The 23,144-nt window shown below is 38.5% G+C and overlaps 1 protein-coding gene across 1 annotated transcript in view; it reads left to right on the top strand.

Moving 5' to 3' along the window:
• Positions 1 to 23,144, top strand: part of LOC143285595 (dynein axonemal heavy chain 5-like) — a 150,008-nt gene that overhangs the window by 16,993 nt on the left and 109,871 nt on the right. Inside the window, exons 9-18 of the mRNA XM_076592989.1 lie at positions 158 to 265; positions 1,224 to 1,527; positions 4,224 to 4,360; positions 7,859 to 8,266; positions 8,939 to 9,145; positions 11,062 to 11,379; positions 15,301 to 15,454; positions 19,459 to 19,668; positions 19,704 to 19,728; positions 21,010 to 21,208. Of these exons, the coding sequence (XP_076449104.1) occupies positions 158 to 265; positions 1,224 to 1,527; positions 4,224 to 4,360; positions 7,859 to 8,266; positions 8,939 to 9,145; positions 11,062 to 11,379; positions 15,301 to 15,454; positions 19,459 to 19,668; positions 19,704 to 19,728; positions 21,010 to 21,208 (2,070 nt within the window). The remainder of the gene's footprint in view (positions 1 to 157; positions 266 to 1,223; positions 1,528 to 4,223; positions 4,361 to 7,858; positions 8,267 to 8,938; positions 9,146 to 11,061; positions 11,380 to 15,300; positions 15,455 to 19,458; positions 19,669 to 19,703; positions 19,729 to 21,009; positions 21,209 to 23,144) is intronic.

Raw genomic sequence — 23,144 nt, 5'->3', positions numbered from 1 at the left:
TACACACACAAGAAAACCATACACATGCATCTCCATTTTTGTCTGCCAGTTTGCGTATTCATTCATCTGTTCACCTTTTCATTTTCTGTTTTTTTTGTTGTATTGTTCGTTTATTCATGAGTAAAGAACGATGATAATCATCAGTGTCTTTCCGCAGGTGGCCATGCAGAACTCCATTCCGGGATTGATCAATGCGGCACGCATGATCTACAGCATCTCCCGCTACTACAACACGTCAGAACGCATGACGTCCCTGTTCATCAAAGTGGGTCACATTCTGCCGTACTTTTCGCAAAAGCAGATGTTTTAGGTTCAGTTATCATTCACATTTTCCCAGTAACTTAGTGCAACGCTTCTTAATCCTTATCCATTAGAAATGGATTTAGCTGGATAGGAGGATGTCGACAGTAGGAATGTAGACCGTCGAAGAACTCCAGACCGCTGTACAGTCCTGCTTGCTACAAGCTTTACCTACACAGCAATAAAGATGAAGGTAGGGTGGAGGAGAGGGGAACGAGCAATGCTGGATGAAAGAAGACTGCTTTGTCGACAAAGCAAAACCGAAATGTTTTCCATGTATTCTTTCAGACAATAAAAATCTTATAGTTTCTTGGAAGGACCAAATTGTGCGAAATTTCGCTTTTTTTCTGCTGTTGCAGATCACATCACATCAATGCAGATCGGGCTCTTCTTTTCGGCAAAAATGAGCATTTACTTGTCCTTTCTTATATAGCTTATATACCGATCAAGTCTGGTGTAAGTTATGCCTTTCTCTTTATTTTCTCATTCTGTTTTCTTCCCAGGGCCTTGATGCGTTTTGGGTGAATATGCACCACTTGAATGAAGGAAGGTCGTAATTAAGTTTTACTGGACAAGGTATTGAAGCTCAAAGACTGTTAAAGTTGGGCGTCTTATTCAAGTCATATTATGTACTTCCATAAACCACTTTAGAAACTCGATTTGATGATTCAGCTCAATTCAAGCTATAGTTTTGATGCCTTCTCTGTGACAGGTTTTTTTTTAGAGTAAAGAAACTTACAGCACTTGCTGCCATATACATAGATCAGGTGGATGACTGACACTGATTAAGTTCATCGCTCAGATACCGACAAAGCTTGATTTCAGCATCGTAAACAACATTTTTAGCTTCTGCAGCAGTGTTGATTTCCACTCTAATAAAGCTGAATGGTTGTATTGTCAAAATGTATTTTAATCCTTTTCAGATTACTAACCAGATGATCACAGCCTGTAAAACCTACATAATGGATGGCCGTACGAAGATATGGGATCTGGGCCCAACACTTGTCGGCAGATTACAAGACTGCATCAACCTGAACAACCACTATCGGACACACTTTCTGAAAGTCAAGACAAAACTGGAAACACAGCCAAGTGAACTTCAGTTTGATTTCTCAGAGATGTACATCTTCGGCAAGTTTGACACATTTGCACGTCGTCTGCAGAAGATCATTCAGATACAGCACATCATGGATACATATTCAAACATACAAGGCTCAAAAATTGAAGGTAATTATTGAGATAGCCCTCGCTCTTGAAACTGGTGACATTCCTTCTTGATCCGACACAGATTTGTTATACAGATATTACGAACAAGAGAGGCAAGGCCTTCAAGACTCACTTGATAGGCTACACTTTAAAAAAATCTAATCGTTAAAATGTATTATGTATTTGTTATTATAAAGCTTCGGGTTAAAAGAAAAAGAAAAAAGAAAAAAAAGTCCTAACGGCAGATTCGAACCCCACGTATTCGCGTGAGAAGAAACTGCCTTACCCATTACAGTGTCGGGGCTCCTTAGATGACGTTCAAAAATGTAGTATTTAAACATGCTTTTTTAAAGGGCGATAAATCGATTGCGGCATTCACAGTGAGAACGCTGTTTAAGTCGTATTATTCTAGTGTGTCTTGGGCATTCCAAAAATCTTTAAGGGCAATTAAAAATTCTTTTTAAGTCCGTGGTAAAGGAGACGTGGCTATCGCCGCAACCACACTACAACATTTAGCCGTTTTCTCTGGATCTAGATAGATGTACAAGTTTAGTTACACTGGTTGACACGGTCGATTCAATTTCTCTTTATGTTCATTCTAGTTTTATAGTTTTAAAGTTGATATGAAAAATGAGTATTTTCTTAAACTAATAACATGTAGAGCCAAGTACAAGTACTTCTAAACGTCGTATGAAGTGAAAAGGACTTCTTTTTGAGAAAAGTCAAGACTGGAAATTTTTACGTTTCATCAATTCAAGGGTATCAACTCTCATGGTTTATTATTTTTAACTGTGAATTCCGACTGATTCTGTGGATATTTTTATGGCAGTTTGGGGCATAATCCAGTAAGTGATGAGGCGTTCACAAATATTTCTCTGAATAAATATTTAACGGTCTCCTTCTCCAACTTTCCATCACATGTTATCGTGTATTGTCCATTGAATATAGGATTGAACGGGCAGGTCAACAACTTGAAACAAAATGACGTCGTTCGCGTTTGCAAAGAATATGAGCACGCGCTTTGAATATGTATAAATATGTGTACGCAATTGATTTTTTCCCATGACCTTCAGGGCTCAGCCAATAGATCTATAAAGTCCACTCGTCGTATTGATTTTAGTATTTTCCGAAAAAGACCACTTGGGCGAATGAACACAGTGAAAGCCCTGTACACTGAGAGTAAAATACACAAGCTTTTTATGTATTGAGTATAATTTCAAAATGTAATGTTTAAGATGAGAAAGATCAGTTTAAAGCAAATTAAGCCTCCTAAAATTGATTACAGATTAATTTCCCTTTTTTTTTTTTTACTATCTGCACCAAAGACATGCAAAATAAATATAACTTCCATGCTTAGCAAAAGAAGTTCCTGATTGTAACAAAAAATGATGAAAATGATTGCTCTTGTTGTTGTGTCAGAATATCAGATCAAAGTGCCAAGTTTAAAGCAAATTAAGTCCCCTAGCATTAATTACAGATTAATTTCCCTTTTTTACTATCTGCACTAAAACGTTTGCAAAATGAATGAAACTTCCATGCTTTGCAAAAGAAGTTCCTGTTTGAACAAAAAATGATAATAATGACTGCTCTTGTTGTTGTGTCAGAATACCAGATCAAAGTGCCAAGTTTAGAGAATAAAAACAAAACAAAAAACCCCAGTAAATTCAGTTTGCATATAATCTGGCTTTTTAAAAAATTATTTATTTATTTTTTTGTGCCCATCCCAGAGGTGCAATATTGTTTTAAGCAAGATGACTGGAAAGAACTGAATTTTTCCTATTTTATGCCAAATTTGGTGTCAACTGACTAAGTATTTGCAGAGAAAATGTCAATGTTAAAGTTTACCACGGACACACACACACACATACACACACACACACACATACACACAGACAACCGAACACTGGGTTAAAACATAGACTCACTTTGTTTACACAAGTGAGTCCAAACAGTTTAGAACCACATTTCCACATGTATGTCGATCAAATTAAGGCGGATAAAGAAATCATTTCATGTTCAGCAGACTTTTGATTCAAGATTGAATAAACGATGCTGACAAAATTCAAGCTAGTCCGATAATCGGAACAAGCAAAGTCGGTTGCTGAACAACATCCTCCCCGCCCGCCCCCACACACACCAAGGAAAAAATAAAATGAAATTAGAAATCAAAGAAATGCTGTGGTCGGTCAAATGGTCAGGAACTAATGTGTCCACTGTTACCAGCCAGGAAGATGCGGCAGCTTTCTTATGGAACTGACCAGCCTCAGCCTGAGGAACGGCATCCCACTGTGTGTGTGTGTGTGTGTGTGTGTGTGTGTGTGGAAGGGGACGCACACATCCAGTACCGACACTTGGACATGAACTTAACCTCTTCAGTTAGATAAGTAAAATAGTTATGAGAGCTCGTATGAACCGCATCCGACCAGCAACTGACCGAGATTTTATTTCCGGGCGCGCGCCGCGCCTGTGTGTGTGTGTGTGTGTGTGTGTGTGTGTGTGTGTGCCATCTTCATGACCGTCATGGTAATCTAATCCGGTGAAGAAAGAGAATAAAGTATCTCATTATTATATCCATGTTAATATTATTGTTCTTGTCATCGTCATTATCATCGTCATCATCATCATTCTTCTTCTGCTAATCATCATCTTCATCATCATTATGATGATGATGATGATGATTATCATACAATAAGCAGTGCACTTTCATCTTGTTGCAGGCATTGACTTAATTGCTACAAAAGAGAGAGCATTACGCCAAAAAATACGAGCAAAAAGGTATGACATCCTTGATGCACGCAAGGATACATTTGACAACGACTTCGATGATTACAAGCGGAATATTGAAGAATTACATGTAAGTATTAACAAACAGATGCAGGAAAATGGTTGAAATGAACCATATCTAAGTGAAACTCATGCAGCCCTCAATCAGAAAACTGTCATTCAGGGTTTACCAAACCTTGAGAAATTTACACAACAAAAGTCTGATCCAGTCCACTTGGTTTAGCAAGGTTCAAGAAATTCTGTTCACACGATACGAGTTTAACTGTGAGCGGGAGAGAAGAATTTGTTCAAATATCAATACTACATGAAACGATATTCGGGAGTCTTTAGTAAATGACTTTGTTAGTAATTTGAATAATGAACTCGATGCCTTGAGCAGGTGTTTGTTCCATAAACATTTCCCTAATGTTAATGTTCATGCGGTTATAGATTTTCGTTGCAGTAATCACAAGCTACCAGTTAACATTGGATGATTTCATAATATGCTACATGATGAAATATTTTGCCCAAAATATAATTTGTCAGTGATTGGATATAAATTTCATTTCATCACTGAATGTCCACTTTATAATGATTTCCGACAAGGATTGATTCCCCAACGTCCGAGATCATATTATGATTTTTGTAGACTGATATCTTCAGATTCGATATTGTGTTTGTGTTTTTTTTATTGTATTATTTTATTTTTTGCTTCCAGTTTCAAAATTGATAAAAACAGAAAATAAAAGTTGGAAATATTATATTGAAATCATGTCCAGCGTTTTGGTTCTACTTGAGAAGAATATACCGATATAGAAAGGTGGTTTTTATCTTTTCTTTCTTCAGAATATTCCCAGGGAATTTTATTGATGATTTTGATATGATTTGAACTGCGTATACGTTTTGAAAATCTTACGTTGCAGTTTGATGCACAAGTGTTGTATTCAGTTATTAGTTATTTTTCGCGTTTATTTTTTCTTTGTTTATATGTTTGTAATTCTCCATACCCTAAAACAGGTAAATGAAATCACGAAATCTTCCAAGCCAACACCGGAACAAGTCCACATCCAAATTATAAACGACTACACGTGAATGAAATTTTTGAAGAAGTAATCTCCCAAAGACTGACAAATCAGAACTGGAGAAAATTGAAATGACAGTAGCATGAAATAATTAGATACAAGGTCAGATCACGCAAAAAATAATTTGGATTTTTCACACATTTGTCAATTTTCATGGAAGATCGATTTTTGTATTTGATTGTAATTCGCAACAACAAAAACAACAAAAACCAAACAAACCAAAAAAAAAAAAAAAAAAAAAAACAACAACAAAAAAACAAAACAACAACAACAACCAGAGACAGAAACTTCCAAAAACAGATGGTCTTGATTCAAGATTTGCTTTTATGCAAAAAGAAAGTTAGCTTTTATAAAAATGTAAGATTTGTAAACGTGAAACCGAGAGGATGCTAAATTGTAACATGACTATAAATGCTTACGAAAACGAAAATGCCCATGATTTTGTACTGAGAAAAGGTGATTTTTGTATCCACTTTCATTTTGTGTATTCTTGAGTGAACTTACAACTTACATGATTCGTAATGATAAACGTGGTATTGTTTTTTAAGTCCAGCTCTGATTGAAATTTGGTTTCTGCTGTTGTCTTACTATGCACTTCTTTCCTTTTTGACTCACTTGTGTAAAAAAAAAAGTGAGTCTATGTTTTAACCCGGTGTTCGGTTGTCTCTGTGTGTTTGTGTGTGTGTGTGTGTGTGTGTGTGTGTGTGTGTCCATGGTAAACTTTAACATTGACATTTTCTCTGCAAATACTTTGTTAGCTGACACCAAATTAGGCATAAAAATAGGAAAAATTCAGTTCTTTCCAGTCATCTTGTTTTAAACAATATTGCACCACTGGGATGGGCACCAAAAAAAAAAAAAAAAAAAAAATGAAGCCTAATTATATACAAACTGAATTTACTGTTATATTTATATTTTTTTTTAATTCTCTAAACTTGGCACTTTGATCTGATATTCTGACCCAAGAACAAGAGCAGTCATTATTATCATTTTGTTCAAATAGGAACTTCTTTTGCTCAGCATGGAAGTTTTATTTATTTTGCAAACGTTTTGGTGCAGATAGTAAAAAAGGGAAATTACTCTGTAATTAATGCTAGGGGACTTAATTTGCTTTAAACTGATCTTTCTCATCCTAAACATTACATTTTGAAATTATACTCAATACATAAAAAGCTTGGATTTTTTAAAAAGTTTATCACAAGTGAGTCTTGAAGGCCTTGCCTCTCTTGTTTCTTATTTGTCTACGCCACCAACTCAATATTCTGAAGAAAGCCGCTCAAAGTATGGGACTCGTAATCAAGCTACGTAGGATACAAATTATGCTTCACAAAGGAGGTAAATTTGCAGCAATAGAAACATAGTTTTTGTGGCAGTATCAAACTGCAAATTGTACACTACTATGAATATCTTGGTATTATTTTTTCAGCCTCCTTCACTTTTGCGTAATCTTTGGAAGATATATAGCCAAAGGCAAGTTAGAAGTTGTCCACATTTAAGAAATATTGTGGTCTTTCGGTGAGAAATGTCAAAAACTGTTCATTAAGCTTTTTTATTGTCAGATACGACCTGTGTTATCTTGCAGCTCTGAAGTTTGGGACAAATTGCGGATCACACAGCAATTGAAAGAGTACATTTATTTGCTCTGAAACGTCTGTTAGATGTAAGTGTCAAATAACGGAGTAACTGGAAGGTATTTACTTTACGAGATGTTCTAGTTACTGGCTATTTAGAAATATGTCAGGCGAACGTTTGCTTCTAAAAACAAAACGAATAAATTCTCTTCACTGTGACAATAACACAGTGAGTTTCTGTCATTTGTTTTATAATATAATTAGAGATATCGGTACAGGTATTTTTGGGAAAATTAAGGTCTAGATATTGTATTCAAGTTCAAAGAACGATTGATTTATTTGTGCATGGCTGACAAATTGAATTAGCATTAAATATATTTATTGATCTTATTAGGAAACTTTCAATACATTCCAGTATTTAGTTGACTTAAGGCAGTGTTCTGTCATAAAACTGTCCGCCAGGTTGAGGTCAGGTGTACCTGAATTACGACTGCATCATTACATATATTCAGAAAATTAAATATCTCGACTGTCCGTTTTGTATGGGCACTTGAATCGGAATATCATTTTACGTTGTCTTGCCCACAATATGCAGATACAAGTCCAGTTTATACCTCCAAAATATAACCACCCCATCGCTTTTAAAATTATTATCATTGCTCTGCAATTCTAATGTACACAGCATGTGTCAACACGTGAATAAATCTTTCAATGTGCCTAAAAAGGCAATGTCTGGCACAAATGGAGCAATGTATTATGTAATGAATATTTTCGTGTGTGGGGTGTGTTTCAGTGCCTATGGTGAGTACAGTTTTCATTTTCGTGTGTTTTGAGCTTGCTAGTAACGTTTGCCTGACCACACTTCCCCATCTTCCCCTTGTCTGCTATTGTCTTTCTTACCGAATTAGCAGTCGTTTTCTTTTTTTTTTTTTCCAGAATACCCTTGTCACCTTCATGAACGGGAAATTCGAGGCTTTGACCAGCACTCAGCGAGCTATCAAACTTCTGAAACGTTTCGAGAACCTCAAGCTGCCAAACCTTCCCATTGACGAGAAGTACAAATTCATTCTGCAGCTTTATAGTAAAGATTTAGAAATGGTGTACAAGATGTACAAAACCTTCAGCACAGAGCCAGTCATCGCTCGTGATCTGCCGCCAGTTGCAGGCAAGATTGCTTGGGCCCAACAACTGTATCGTCGGATCAGTGAACCCATGGAAGTATTTAAGATGCAAGGCAACTGCTTGGATACGTCAGATGCCAAACGCATCATTCGCAGATACAATCAGTTGGCGAACACCCTTGTGGAATTTCAATACCACTACCATCATGGCTGGCTGAGACAGGTAAATAACAGGTTAGAATGCGAAGAAATACTTTGTTTAAAATAAACAATGCAGACACAGCAAGGTATTATGATCATGCTCTTCTTCTTTGACTCATGTGTCTGAACCAAGTGAATCTAAGTTTTGACACTGTGTGTGTGTGTGTGTGTGTGTGTGTGTTTGTGTGTATGTGCGCGCGTGCGTGCGTGCGTGTCTGTCTGTCGCTCTGTCTGTGTCTGTCTGTGTTGCAAAGTAGGTAGGATGGTAGGTATGAATAAGACGTTTGAGTCTTTGAATTCACCGCCTTTATGATAATATACAACCAGGGTGAGAGCTTAAAGATCAAAGTTATTATTCAATTCAATTTTGACCAAACTGGGTATTGTGATCGGTCATTGATGTAGAGATTGATCTGTCTTGGAAAAGCACCAGTCACGGTAGCCCCTAAAGTATGTTTGATCAAAAGGACCTACCGAAAACGAAAAAAAATAACAAATACGACCACCATCATTTATTTCCGAACAGGCATACGCATCGTGACGTGAGTAAAGATCCCGTTTTCTTTCCCGTTATCTGAGATACCTATTTGTGCCTCCAAAACAGACTTCTTGGTGTTTAGTTTTGTATGACTTTAACTGAAATATTTGATAGAATGTTGCGTAGGATTTTTTGTTTTTTGTTTTTCCTTGACAGGTGAACACATGCCAAGGAGGCCTTATGGCGTCTCTGCTGGTCCGACATCCGGAGTCCAAGGAACTGTATGTAAACGTTGACAACAACATTCTGACTATGATCAGGGAGACGGAGTGTATTGCTCACACGGGAAAGGAGATCCCCTTGTTGGCTCGCACCATACGTTCCCGCCGAGGAGAGTACAAGAGCATATACAGTCGTCTGCAGGTGGTGAAGTAGTAACTATACAGCATATGGAGCTGCACTTTACAAAACATATTTCCCCTCAGTGGTGAATGCATCTGCTGAGAGAGATCAAAGCCCTTTCTGCTTGTCTCCATTTCCATTCTCCTCTCTCTTTCTCTCTCTCTGTGAGTGTGTGTGGAGGGGATGTGTAAAGGGGGTGTGGGCAGGGGCGTTCTCATGTGCAGGTACAGACATTATGCTATGATTATGATGGGTATACTTTGAATTCTGTAGCTAACATGTATGGTCAGACAGCAACGAATACTACCACAACTTTATCATCACTCACACACAGATACGCACACACACATAAAAACGCACGCACGCACGCACACACACACACACACACACACACACACACACACACAAACAAACAACAACAACAACAACAACAACAGTTTCAGTTTCAGTAGCTCAAGGAGGCGTCACTGCGTTCGGACAAATCGATATACGCTACACCACATCTCCCAAGCAGATGCCTGACCAGCAGCGTAACCCAACGCGCTTAGTCAGGCCTTGGAAAAAAAAAAGGTGAATAAATGATAGATAAATACATAAAAAACCCAAAAAACAAAAAACTACCACTACTAATAATATGTATAAGGCGCAAAAACTTGATGAAGTCAACTATAAGCGTACATAAATAAGTAAATAAAATAAATAAATACATAAATAAATAAATAATAATTACAAGATAAAAAAGGTAGTAGTAGTAATAATAATATTAATAATAATAACAATAATAATTATAAATAAATAAATAAATACATAAGACAACAGTGATGATAAATAAGCAAATAAATGTAAAACATGAAGACACACATTCACACATACACCCATACATGCATAACAGATATGCACTAAACATGCAGTTTCACAGATATGAAAGCACAGTCAAATACACATAAACGTACATGAGCCCCAACACACACACACACACACACACACACACACACACACACACACATTACCCTGCACCTCCTCTACCCCCCTCCTCCACACACTCATTTCTAGGCTACGTATCGCAGCTTCCACGGCACACACACACACACACACACACACACACACACACAGATGAACACTTACTTGTACAAGCACACACACATACGCCCATATCCCCCACCCTCAACCCCACACACATATATACAAAGATATATATATATATACACCCGCACGTTCCAATATCCCGTTGCTCCCACAGTGTAGGCATGCATACACTGACATACCTCATCCTCTACCTCCCCCCCGTACCCCCCCCGCCCCCCCCACACACACATACGCACGTGCACAGAACTCTCCTGACACTTGTGTACACCTACACCCTCGCGCATGCACAAACGCACTCAAACACACAGACCCACACATACACACAAACACACATACACACACGCACAGAGGCTGCCACTGATTGGCCGCAGGAGGGATGGGAAAAAATCTCCGATGTGTGTGTGTGTGTGTGTGTGCAAGTTTCTGTATTGATACGCACATGTATGTATCCTTATTTCTACTGTATCTGTGTTTGTGTATAATTTTCGATTTATGTACTATCCCCTACAATATTCCTTGTGACCCCGGTACACTTGGTAATACAGATATATTCTATTTCGTTGTCCGTCAAGCTAATTTTTGTGTGTGCTAGCGTTTCTATAGAGCAAGGGTTGAATGTACAAAATACACTTGCATATCTAACACCTTCGGATTTTGTAAAAGAATCCTCCCTCTCTCTCTCTCTCACTCTCCCTCTCTTTCTCTCTGACTGCCTCCTTCCCTTATAACCCTCTTTCCCGCCCACCTGCCACATCACCTCTCTTGTTTCTGTCTTTGTCTCTCTCTTCTTCTCTGTCTTCTTTTTTTTTTTTAAACATTTTCTTTTAACTTGCTTTTGTTTCTGTTTTCAGATGATGCTGGCAGAGAATGCCCGAGTGCGTGAAAAGATTCCTCCAGCGTTTGATTCTCTGATGTCTCCACTGACACAAAGGGTGGATAATTTGTTGGAGCCAGGCTTAGTTTCCCTGTGTTGGTGTTCGACTCAGATTCCCAAATATATCGCCAGTGTGTACAATGTCTTGGGCGAACTGGAGATTCTGGTCAACCGTGTCAGGGACATCTTGGAATTTCGAGTGGAAAGTGTTCTCAGGGACATGACTGGTAGACATTTGTGTGAAATCCCAGAAGAAGAGCCTCTCTCAGTGGAGGAATTCTTGGCCAACACAGAGGTGAGGTCATATTTTAAACTCTGTTCTCATACACTTTTGTTGAGGCACGCATCTTAGGAATGTCAGTCTGTGTTAGTGCCCAGACTTCGCTGTCCGTGTGTGTGTGTGTGCGCTCTCTCTCTCTCTCTCTCTCTCTCTCTCTCTCTCGCACGTGTGTGTCTGTGTGTGTGTATATGTATATACTGTATATATATGTGTGTGTATATATATATATATATATATATATATATATATATATATATGTCAGTCAACAACAGTAGGCTCTTCATGTGTTTGAAACTTGTATTCTAAAAAAGCAGCAAATTTTCGCTGAAAAAACAGCTTCTTCAGGCTTTCTGCAAGGAGCGGAGCCCAGGACAGGAATCTAGAATAGAATATGTCTTTATTACCAAGTGTACGGGTCACAAGGAATATTGGGGGGGATAGTGCATAACAAGGTACGAACATAAATCGAAAATCATACACAAACACAGATACAGTAGAAATTAGGATTCATACAAGTGCATATCAATATAAAAAACTTGTGCATACTCACACATGCACGCACTGCACACACACACACACACACACACATACACGTACAAACACACACACACACACACACAAGTTAGAACAGAAGCCGCATATTACATGTGGATGGGGCTGATGACTAGATCTTCAGGTAGATGGTTGTCGGTAGCAAATCTATGAGGCACCTTTTTAGTGTCTGTGGTAAACTCATTGGAAATGAAAGATCATCTCCCGTCCCCGATTTGTATCCTGTTAGTCAGTTGCCAACTGTTTTTGACTCACTTGTGTAAACAAAGTGAGTTTATGTTTTAACCCGGTGTTCGGTTGTGTGTGTGTGTGTGTGTGTGTGTTAAACTTTAACATTGACATTTTCTCTGCAAATACTTTTTTAGGTGACACCAAATTAGGCATAAAAACAGGAAAAATTCAGTTCTTTCCAGTCATCTTGTTTAAAACAATATTGCACCTCTGGGATGGGCACAAAAAATTAAAAATGAAGCCTAATTATTATGCAAACTGCATTTACTGTTATATTTATATTTTTTGTATTCTCTAAACTTGGCACTTTGATCTGATATTCTGACACAACAACAAGAGCAGTCATTATTATCATTTTTTGTTCAAACAGGAACTTCTTTTGCTAAGCATGGAAGTTTTATTTATTTTGCAAACGTTTTGGTGCAGATAGTAAAAAAGGGAAATTACTCTGTAATTAATGCTAGGGGACTTAATTTGTTTTAAACTGAACTTTCTCATCTTAAACATTACATTTTGAAATTATACTCAATACATAAAAAGCTTGTGTGTTTTACTCTCAGTGTACAGGTGTTTTTTTTAAGTGTATCACAAGTGAGTCTTGAAGGCCTTGCCTCTCTTGTTAGTGATTATTTTAGAACTAAGATAGCTAACATTCACTCTGAACTTGATTGCAGGAGCACTACCCATATAGCAGAGCCTTGTAACACTGGTACTTTTGTTGCCTCTAAGTTTGACATCAGACAAGAACTTGATCGTATGACAACTGCTGCATTACCTGTGATCAGTTCGAATCAAGCCACTAATTCAGTTTCCTCTGTTTTTGACTGTTTTCATCCTGTCACAGAACACGAACTAAAAAAGATAATTTTAAAGGCAAAACCGACCACCTGCCAACTTGATCCCATCCCTACCTCTTTGTTAGTTGAAAACATTGACACTCTTTTGCCCACTTTGACACATATAGTAAATGGAAGTCTTCTGTCAGGTTCTTTCCCCTCCAGTAATAAAGTCGCAGTTGTAAAACCACTACTTAAGAAACCCTCTATGGATCAGAATGTTCTACAAAATTATAGACCAGTCTCAAACTTATCTTTTATGTCTAGGTCATTGAAAAAGTTGTTATGAATCAGTTATTTGCATACCTAAACTCACATTCCCTGCTGCCACCCAACCAGTCAGCATACAGACCCTCACATAGCACAGAAACTGCACTTCTCAAGGTCACTAACGATATTCTTTTGGCACTAAATCAAGGTCATGTTTCTGTTCTTACTTTGTTAGATCTCAGCGTAGCGTTTGACACCATAGACCATACACTTTTGTTGCACATCCTTTATCACTACTGTGGAGTTTCCAGATCAGCTCATTCTTGGGTCAAAAGCTATCTTTCAAGTCGCATATAGACAGTCATTATCAATAATCACTCATTGCAACCAGCACCTGTTTCGTTCGGAGTTCCACAGGGTTCTGTGTTAGGTCCTTTACTCTTCATCATGTACACCAAACCTCTTCATACACACCTCATCCAAAGTCACTTTGTTTCCAGTCAATCTTTCGCAGATGACACGCAGCTTTATAGAACATGTCACCCTACAGAAATAGGTCAAACCGTATAGACTTTACAGTCATGCATCACAGATGTCAGATCATGGATGACAGACCACAAACTCAAACTAAATGATAATAAGACAGAAGCACTTCTCATTCACTCAAAGCCCTCATTTTCTGACTTGCCTAAGCCTTCATCTATCCTGGTAGGGACCTCAGACATACCTTTCTCAGCATCAGCACGCAATTTAGGTTACATGCTCTCTGATGACATGACACTTGACACACACATCAACCACATTTGTAGGTCACCATATGCATCACTCCGACAAATCAGCTCCATTCGGCAATATCTAACCGCAGAAACCACAAAGACTTTGGTCTGTTCTTTTGTTCCATGTAGACTAGATTATGGAAATGCTCTTCTTGCTGGCTGCCCCAAATACTGTATTCACAAACTTCAGAGGGTTCAAAACTCTGCAGCACGACTCACTCTCAAAGCTAAGAAACGTCAACACATCACTCCCCTACTCGCTTCCCTTCACTGGCTCCCCATTCAAGCACGAATACAATACAAACTGTCAGTCCTTTGTCACAATTTCTTCACTAATTCTTGTCCTGTCTATCTTTCAGACCTATTTTCTGTCTATTCACCATCCAGACAACTCCGTTCTTTAAATGACAAGCACACACTGTCCATTCCAAAGATTCGTACTAAAACTTATGGCGAACATTACTTTTTGACTCACTTGTGTAAACAAAGTGAGTCTATGTTTTAACCCGGTGTTCGGTTGTCTCTCTCTCTCTCTCTCTCTTGTGTGTGTGTGTGAGCACGAATGTGTGTAGAGAACAAGAACAAAAGTAAACACAACTCACATTCTCTGTCTCCCCCCCACCCTCCCTCTCTCTCTTGTGCGCGTGTGTTTGTGTTAAACTGTAACGTAAATATTTTTCAGTCTACCGCAAACAGAAAACGAATCAAAGTTGGTAGAATGGCAGTTATGAAAAAAAAATCTTTGTAGCTATCCATGTATGATGGCTTATTAGCGGACTGAGAGTCCAAAGTCATCAAATTATGTTTTCTCTCTTTGTTTTTTTAAACAATGATTTGTATGTTTTATATATTGGAACGGGAATCTGAAGACTTTGTCCATCTTCTTGCAATGTCTTATGGAACTAAGCAAGACGAGATTTAACAAAAGTGTCAGCGAATGGCATTCTTCATATCAGCATATTTAATATAAAAATTTGATACCATCTGATTATCATCCTATTAAGATAATTGTCAGATACAAGATAAGGAGAAGATTCACTTCTTCACAATTCTCCATTGAAGAGTGTCAGCGAATGGCATTCTTCATATCAGCATATTTGATATAAAAAATTGATATCATCTGATTATCAACCCATTAAGATAACAATTGTCAGATACGAGGGGAAGATTCACTTCTTCACAATTCTCCATTGAAGAGGAACAGTGCAGTTACGTAAGAATTGATCTATATCTGTGATATCAATTAGAATATTGGACATGTTGGATGAGTCTAACAATTATTCTCGAAGTATATGTCCCTTTAAACACACTCACATATTTGCTGGTTACAGAAAATCTGCACGAAAGCAGCCTGGGTCTTGAACACGAAAAGCATCAGTGTAGAGGAAGCAGTTAATGAACTAATCACCATGTTGTGGCACCATCAAGTACATGAAGATGACAATGAAAAATCTGTTACGCCAAATGAATCATCGGCTGAAGGCGGTAAGGACTGAACAGGTCACCAGTTTATGCAGTGTGCAGTTTGAACAGTATGTTTCTGTGGACACGTTGTTGTACGTTCGTATGTTATTACCCTGCATATTGTACTGGAAACTTATGGAATAGTCAGGATCACACGGTTAGAGAACGGCATTTTATCAACAAAATCTACTTTCATGTATTGACTTTCCAATAGCAACAGCAGGTTTTGGAATAGTTAGTTGTTAGAATAACTAATGGTGATTAGTTAAAGGTACATTTTCATGTTCAATGTTCATGGTAATTACCAGCAAGAGAAAACAACCCTGGAGAAAAACGGATCTTGGTGAGTCTTAAACTATCATGTCCATTGTTAAGACATTGCACAAAGGTGAAAATCATAATATCTTTTGCAAATCGACAATATTTTCATGGAAACAGTCACATAGCTAGGTATATTTTGAAACTTGGCGTAAAGTTCCAGCCAGTATTGTTGTTAAGTGACTTAGTCATTTTGCCGTTGATATAAAAAACCAGAACAGTTGAAAACAAATGAGCTGACTGCACTTCTACTCTCCCCACGACCGCTGCGAAAAGAGAAAGAAAATAAAAGACAGACTGCTTCAGTGTTTCGATATTGGCTGCCCGCTCCTCTCTCCTACTGAGACCAGAGACCAAAAACATCGGTGACTGCATCAGTGCGTGGAGTGAAAATAAATGAGAACTGCGAAGGTTTGCAATTTCCGTTTGAGGAGCAAATATATTCGTACCAGCCTCAAAAGAGAGAGGAAAAAAAAAAAGAAAAAGAAAAAAGAAATGTCTGTTGAAACAACTCTACAACAAGCTGAAATTAAAATGCAAGTCAAAACAAACACCCCACAGCAAAGATTATGGTTCTACCTACATTAGAACCAAAGTTACAGTCAAGCGAATTTCACTGAAATTGAGCCATTTTGCGCCTCATTTTGAGATTTTGGATAAAGCCCCAATTTTATAGGGTCACTGCATGTTTACTAAACAACACAGAAGACTAAAAACTAAGGAAGGTAATATGTTGCATATAAGAATTATGTCTGTTTTTTCCGCTGTACAACCTGACAGTTTTTTTTTTATATTGAGCTTTAAAATCCTTTTATTTTTGCAAATTCTCTCACGACAAAATACCAGAAAAAGCAAAATTGGCACTTTTTTTCCCATTTTTTAAAAGCTATTTTAATGAATTAAAGTGATCGTATTCAGCTGAGCTAGGTCTTTAAAATGAGACCTGGAATATTGCTGTTTGAAGAAAAACAATTTTGCATTCATACCCCGCATCCCTCCCACGGGTCCTCCTCTTCCCGGCTCATGTGGGTGTACCCCCTGTGTTACACGCATACCACGAGACTGTAGTATCATGTATGGTGTCTCCATCAAGCATTGAAAGTCAGATCTACGCAAGTTCACTTCCCCTCCCAGCTTTGAGAAATGCATCATTAAGGACTTCATATCCATTACGATCTGCAGAATACCCCACGAAATAATCACTTTAGCAAAATTCCAGGATTGTTTAATGTATATAGATAAATAAATAAGCACACACACATATAAGAGAGAGAGAGAAAGAGAGAGAGGGATGTTTCTCTCTCTCTCTCTCTCTCTCTAAAGATATATTCCGTTGAGATACTATAGCAGACCAAATAATTTTCGGTTAGTATTACTTCTGTCTTCTACAAATGATAGCGTTTTTTTTCGAATCTTGCCATATTTATCTATAAGTCATTAAAGCGAAGAAGTTTCCATGATTGGTTAAAACAGAACAGAGCTTTGTTTGAGCAGACATGTTGTAAGATTATATCCTTATGCAAAGCTTTTCTTACAAAATATGTAATCACCCCTTCAATGGGGCCATGGCCTTATTGAATAAACTTTCGTTTCTCTCTCTCTCTCTCTCTCTCTCTCTCTCTATATATATATATATATATATATACTAATATGTATATATATACATACATACATAAAGAAATTTGCATACAGTCCCTTGCATGCACTAAAGACTAGCAGATCTGTTGGAAATGATCTGAAATAAATTCTTGATTTCTTTTAATTGGACACACATACACACATCCGCGTACACACATCATCATCATTCTCCCTCTTTGTCCCTGAGAGATACGTACACTTCCATAATATATTATTTAAAAGTTGCACCCAGCAAACATATTTTCTTGTGTATTTTCTTGTTATCCAATTGCAGGCATAATGTTGTGGAAAAATCAAAGTGCGAACAGTATTTTGCAAATAAAAATGAAATCACTACCCCAAAGTGTGTCTGAAGATTAACCTCTCATTTCAACAACCTACAACCTTACATAGGTATACTTCTTATAAGTTGCATTATGAAAATAAGAGAAACGATCGTCACTAAAATTCGAACAGACATGTGGTTCTGTTTTTGCATTTTATGGGGTACCCCCGCTGATCGAGCACTTACGTACGCTCATTTATTAAAAAATGCCCAACTTATATATTAATCTTTTATATGTTTAACAGCGTGATGGTGAAATCGCTCGATCTAAAGGTTTTCCTTGAAGTTAATTGTCTCTCGCTCCTCCGTTGCTGCCATTTTTGCATATGAATGATGCATAGCAGCTCTTTCGACTCGAAGCTTGTCTACACCCAAAACGTCACGCAAAAGTTCATATATTTTTGAAAAGGAAAATCAAGAAATTTTTTGTTCCATACTAAAAATTGAAATGTTTTGTGTTAACATTTTTGATAAATTTACGTGTAAAATCAAGCAAAATCGTATTTCAAACACTTTATTCGCAGTATGCAGTTATTCAAACCAAAATGATGACCGCTGAGAAGCACAGATTTATACAAATACAACAGTGCTAAAATCAATTTTGTAGGTTAAAGGTTACAGGCAAGCTAATCGAAAGAAAGACGGGAATACCAGTTTGATGCGATTTGTGTCAAGGCGGCCAGCCTCGGATTGCAAGAAGCCCACCGACTACCCATGATTTTTACTGGTTTATTCAACAAAGACAAAACATAGAATTAAAGCAAAGACAGCTTAAGAAAGAGGAGAAATTCGGCATTATTTCTGTATAAAACATATCTTTATTTCTTTAACATCACTCAAGTTACAGGCTTGGGGAAAAATAGACAAAATCTACGTATTTCAGTCTTAGCTTGATTGTAGCGGGTGAGGCTGCCGTTACCTAAAATGTATGTGCAAACTAACCTCTATTTCTTGTCGATTGTGCTTTGTCATATGGCCGGCAAATCAAACCTCGCGAATAACGTGGCCTTAGCTCGCTTGTGGCATAAAGACAGGCTGCACAATGTTAAGCAGCATCAGCACTTTTACGCCGGTAAGGGTTGCCTGTATGAGGCACCATCGCTGTCGGACTGGTCAGTTTTTCATATTCATGAAGCATCGAGGCTGCATTATATCAAGTTATCAAAAAATGGCCCAGACATTGAAGAAACTTAGCGTATGTTTGAGGTGTGCATCAACCATTCGTGGTGGTCATGTATCATACCCAGCTTGATTATGATCTGTCCTGCTGAATGATGTGCATTTCTTATATCAGCATTCTGCTTTAATTTTTTTAAAGTCAGTTCTCAGTGTAAGCGATCTATGATAAATGATTAGAATCTAGCATTATTCAGTTTGTTGTATTTTGGTATTGTGTTTCTTTTACAAAGAATTAGCGTCAAGAACAGAGGTAAAATTCCATTTCTTTCAAGGACGTGTTTTTATGATTATTTACGTATCATTTCAAATCATTTATGTCTCGGCGTGATAGGACACATCCACACACACACACACACACACGCACGCACGCACGCACGCACGCACGCACGCACGCACGCACGCACACACACACACACGCACGCACGCACGCACGCACGCACACACACACACACACACGCACGCACGCACACACACACATGCACGCACGCACGCACACACGCGCGCATGCATGCACGCACGCCTCATGTATGTATCTGTTGCTGATTGATCTTCAAAAATGTGACAGAGGATGGTGCTTCCTCAAGAAGACAAAGCAGGGCGACAGAGGAAGATTCTGATTCACATAAGAAGAAATCCCCAAGCAAAATGGAAGAATCGGCAATGGAACTCTTGAGCTACTTCAGCCAGAGAAATCTGGATGCGCTGCAACGTTGTATCCGCAATACCCTAGAGAGTATCCGAAAACGCATCACGACAAGCATGATGGCTCAGTATGGTTGGTGTTTAGATCTGGTTCTTAAGTTTAAAAAGACACAGATACTAACCAGTGTTCAGAATGTGTTTCATCAAATTACCAGCCTACTATGTCGTTATCAAAGTGGTTGAGCACGTGTGGGCACTCAAAATGGCTGCACATGCCATTTCATAAACTATACGTAATTTCATCTATGGAAGACCAACACGTACAGATGTTCTCACACGCTATGTCTTTGTCTTTCTAGCAAGCATTCCCCAAAACAAGGAAAAACCCTAGACCTTTCTCTTTCTTTCACTCTCTCCTCATCCCCGCTCTCTCTCGAACCGACCATGTAATTTTGCATTTCGTATTTAGATAGTGAAAATGATTTTGTCCTGATTTATTTATTCACAGTTTATTGCTTCCTTTACCGTAACTCTATTCATGTTGTCATTTTAAACTCGTGAATCGCATGTACATACACTGAGTCTGTGAAAAAACCCGGTTTCTCTGTTGACTGTGTGTGTGTGCATGTGCATGTGTGTGTGTGTTTATGTATGTATGTATGTATGTATGTAAACATGTATAAATCCTTAAGGTGCCTTTCAGAGACAATTTTTTGGTAAAATTTCCTATCAGGGGTGCCAACGTTATAGCTGTACTTGTATGCATGCGTGGGTGTGTTGAATTTATACCCATGGATTGGGTTCTGATATTTATATCTGATTACCTTGATTATCATATGCACAAACAGAAGTGACACATTCTCATTTATTTACCATTTTAATTAATCATGAGGGTTAATTGAGCTGACTTCCTTACAGGTCGTAAGTCCGATTACCTGATAGTGATTGCTTCACACCATTACCCATTGCTCACATGCAATAGGCTATCTAACAATTAGTAAACTTCGGCGGATTGTTTTTTCACCCAACTTTATATAATGATGGCTTGTAGTCAGAACGTAGACGTTTTCGAAATAAAAAGTTAAACTCGAAACTGAAGGTCACTGCAGTGTAATTAAAATGTCCTGTTGCAAGTTGATCTGATGTGCTATTCTTCCCCCCCCCCCCCCTCCCATGTTTCTTTTGTTGGATTAAATGGTATCACATGTCGGTCTTGAAGGCATTGCCTCTCTTATTCATCGTTAACCAGGTTTGATGATAAAAATTGACACACTGCTGGTCGGCATGTCTAAGTTTATAAGTACAGAAGTATTCGAAGTGAGTTTTATTATAAGTAGGGAGAGTTTTATGATATATAGTCATGCAACGTTAACTTAGCTTCTTGGCATAACACTTATTTGGGCTTGTGATGAAAATTGTACATTACTTGTAACTGATGATCGAATGAAAAGAATGATCCTGCACTTTCAGAAACTGCCAAGAACACAAGCCGCCCCTTCTTCACAACGGATATAGTGCTCAGCATCCCTAACATCGTGATGCAACCGTCTGTGGAGGAAGTACAGACAGGATTAAACAAAGCTGTCCAGTGCATCATCGCTGTCAGTAAAGGAATCTTGAAGTGGAACAAGTTACCGGAAATTATCCGCCAGACCAAAAAACTTAATTCACAGGTAATAGTTTTTCAGTAAAGTTATCCATACAACGTACACAAATTATCACACACACACACACACACACACGCTCGCACACACGCATGCACGAGCACTCACATATGAAATTTAAAGTATGCGCAGCATATGCACTCACTCTACAGCACACACACACACACACACACACACACACACACACACACACATACACACACGCGCGCGCGCGCGCGTTTCATGAGTTTCTCTCGGTAACAGTTCAATATTCTATTTATATGCATAATTATAAACTGCCGTATATTGCATTGTATATCAAGACCTGAATCTGCATTCGGTATTGTGTGCACATTATGATATTAAACGGTATTGATTAATCTTAGTTCTTCTTAAGCTCTACAAAGACCATGTGCCATAGCATGTCCTAGCAAATACGAGGTCGCCCATGCAAACGATAAAAAGACAACCTGAAATACAGTCTACTGTCGTGCGACATCTCTTCTGCTGAACTTGTCAACAAAGTGCAGGACAGAGTGTATTGGCACGCAAAAAAGCATGAAAGAGACTTGAAGAGGAACGTCGAATCAAGGCTAAGGCAGAACGTTGCTACAGAGCGGCGTCTGTCCCTGCAAAACCAGGAGATTCTTCAAATGATAATAATAATAGTATTTATATAGCGCTTAATCTTGTGCAGAGACAAATCAAAGCGCTTTCGCACCAGTCATTCACATGCATGCATAACTCTAAAACTGTAGAAACTAAAGACAAGGAAGGGCAGGCAAGGGAGGCTATTTTGGGAAGAGGTGGGTTTTAAGGCCAGACTTTTTCCGAAAGAGCTGAGTGTGGAGACTTGACGAAGCGAAAGAGGAAGTTCATTCCAATCGCAATGTCCAGAGACAGAGAAAGAACGGCGGCCAACAGTCGAGTGTTTGAATCTGGGTATACGTAAACAGAGTGGATCCGAAGCCGATCGTAGTGAGCGAGATTGAGTGTAGAGGTGAAGGCAGCCGCAGAGATAGGAAGGGGCAGTTTTGTGAATGCATCTATAACACAGAGTGCTGATCTTGTACTTTATTCGGTGTGAGACAGGGAGCCAGTGGAGATGTTGCAAAAGAGGAGTGATGTGCTCAGACCTTTTATTTCTGAGGACGAGTCGGGCAGCAGATTTTTGTATGCGCTGAAGGGACTGAATGGATGAAGCAGGCAAACCAGACAAAAGAGAGTTACAGTAGTCAAGGCGGGAGAGAATGAGAGAAACGACAAGTCTAGATGTTGCGTCAGTGGACAGATATTTCCGGACGGCACTGATGCGCCGCAGTTGTTGACAGTAGCAGGACTGACATGTCTGACTGATAAATTTTTGCATGGACAGTGTATTGTCAAAGACAACACCGAAGTTCCTGACTGACGTGGAAAGAGGGATGGATGTACTGCCAAGTTTGATTGTGTCAATTGTGATGGAAGACAGTTTTTGTTTAGTTTCTATGATCATTGCTTCAGTTTTGTCTGCGTTCAATTGTAACTTATTTCGAGTCATCCAGTTTTGAATGTCCAGGAAGCAGTTGGATGCTTCTTGCAAGAACGACAACAATTTTTCAGGGGTATCACTCTTCTGGAGGTGAGTGTCATCAGCATAAGAATGATGACTGATATTATGGTGGTTGATAATTTCAGCGAGAGGAGCAGTGTACAGTGTGAAGAGCACTGGGCCTAAAACAGATCCCTGTTGGACTCCATGTTCGATTTTAACGGGTTCAGATTGGAAATGATCAACAATGACAGACTGGAATCGATCAGTGAGTTAAGATTTGAATCAGTTTAGAACAGTGCCGTTGATACCCTTAATGTAAAATGAAGACGGGAAAGAAGGATTGAATGGTCTATCGCGTCAAAGGCGGCTGACAAGTCGAGAAGAGTGAGAAGGGAAATTTTTCCTGAGTCAGACGCTATCAGTAGATTGTTC

The sequence above is a fragment of the Babylonia areolata genome, chromosome 9 (assembly GCF_041734735.1).
Source record: "Babylonia areolata isolate BAREFJ2019XMU chromosome 9, ASM4173473v1, whole genome shotgun sequence".
NCBI lineage: Eukaryota > Metazoa > Mollusca > Gastropoda > Neogastropoda > Buccinidae > Babylonia > Babylonia areolata.
The sequence above is the reverse complement of the archived record's forward strand: the minus strand, read 5'-3'. Positions and strand labels throughout refer to the sequence as shown.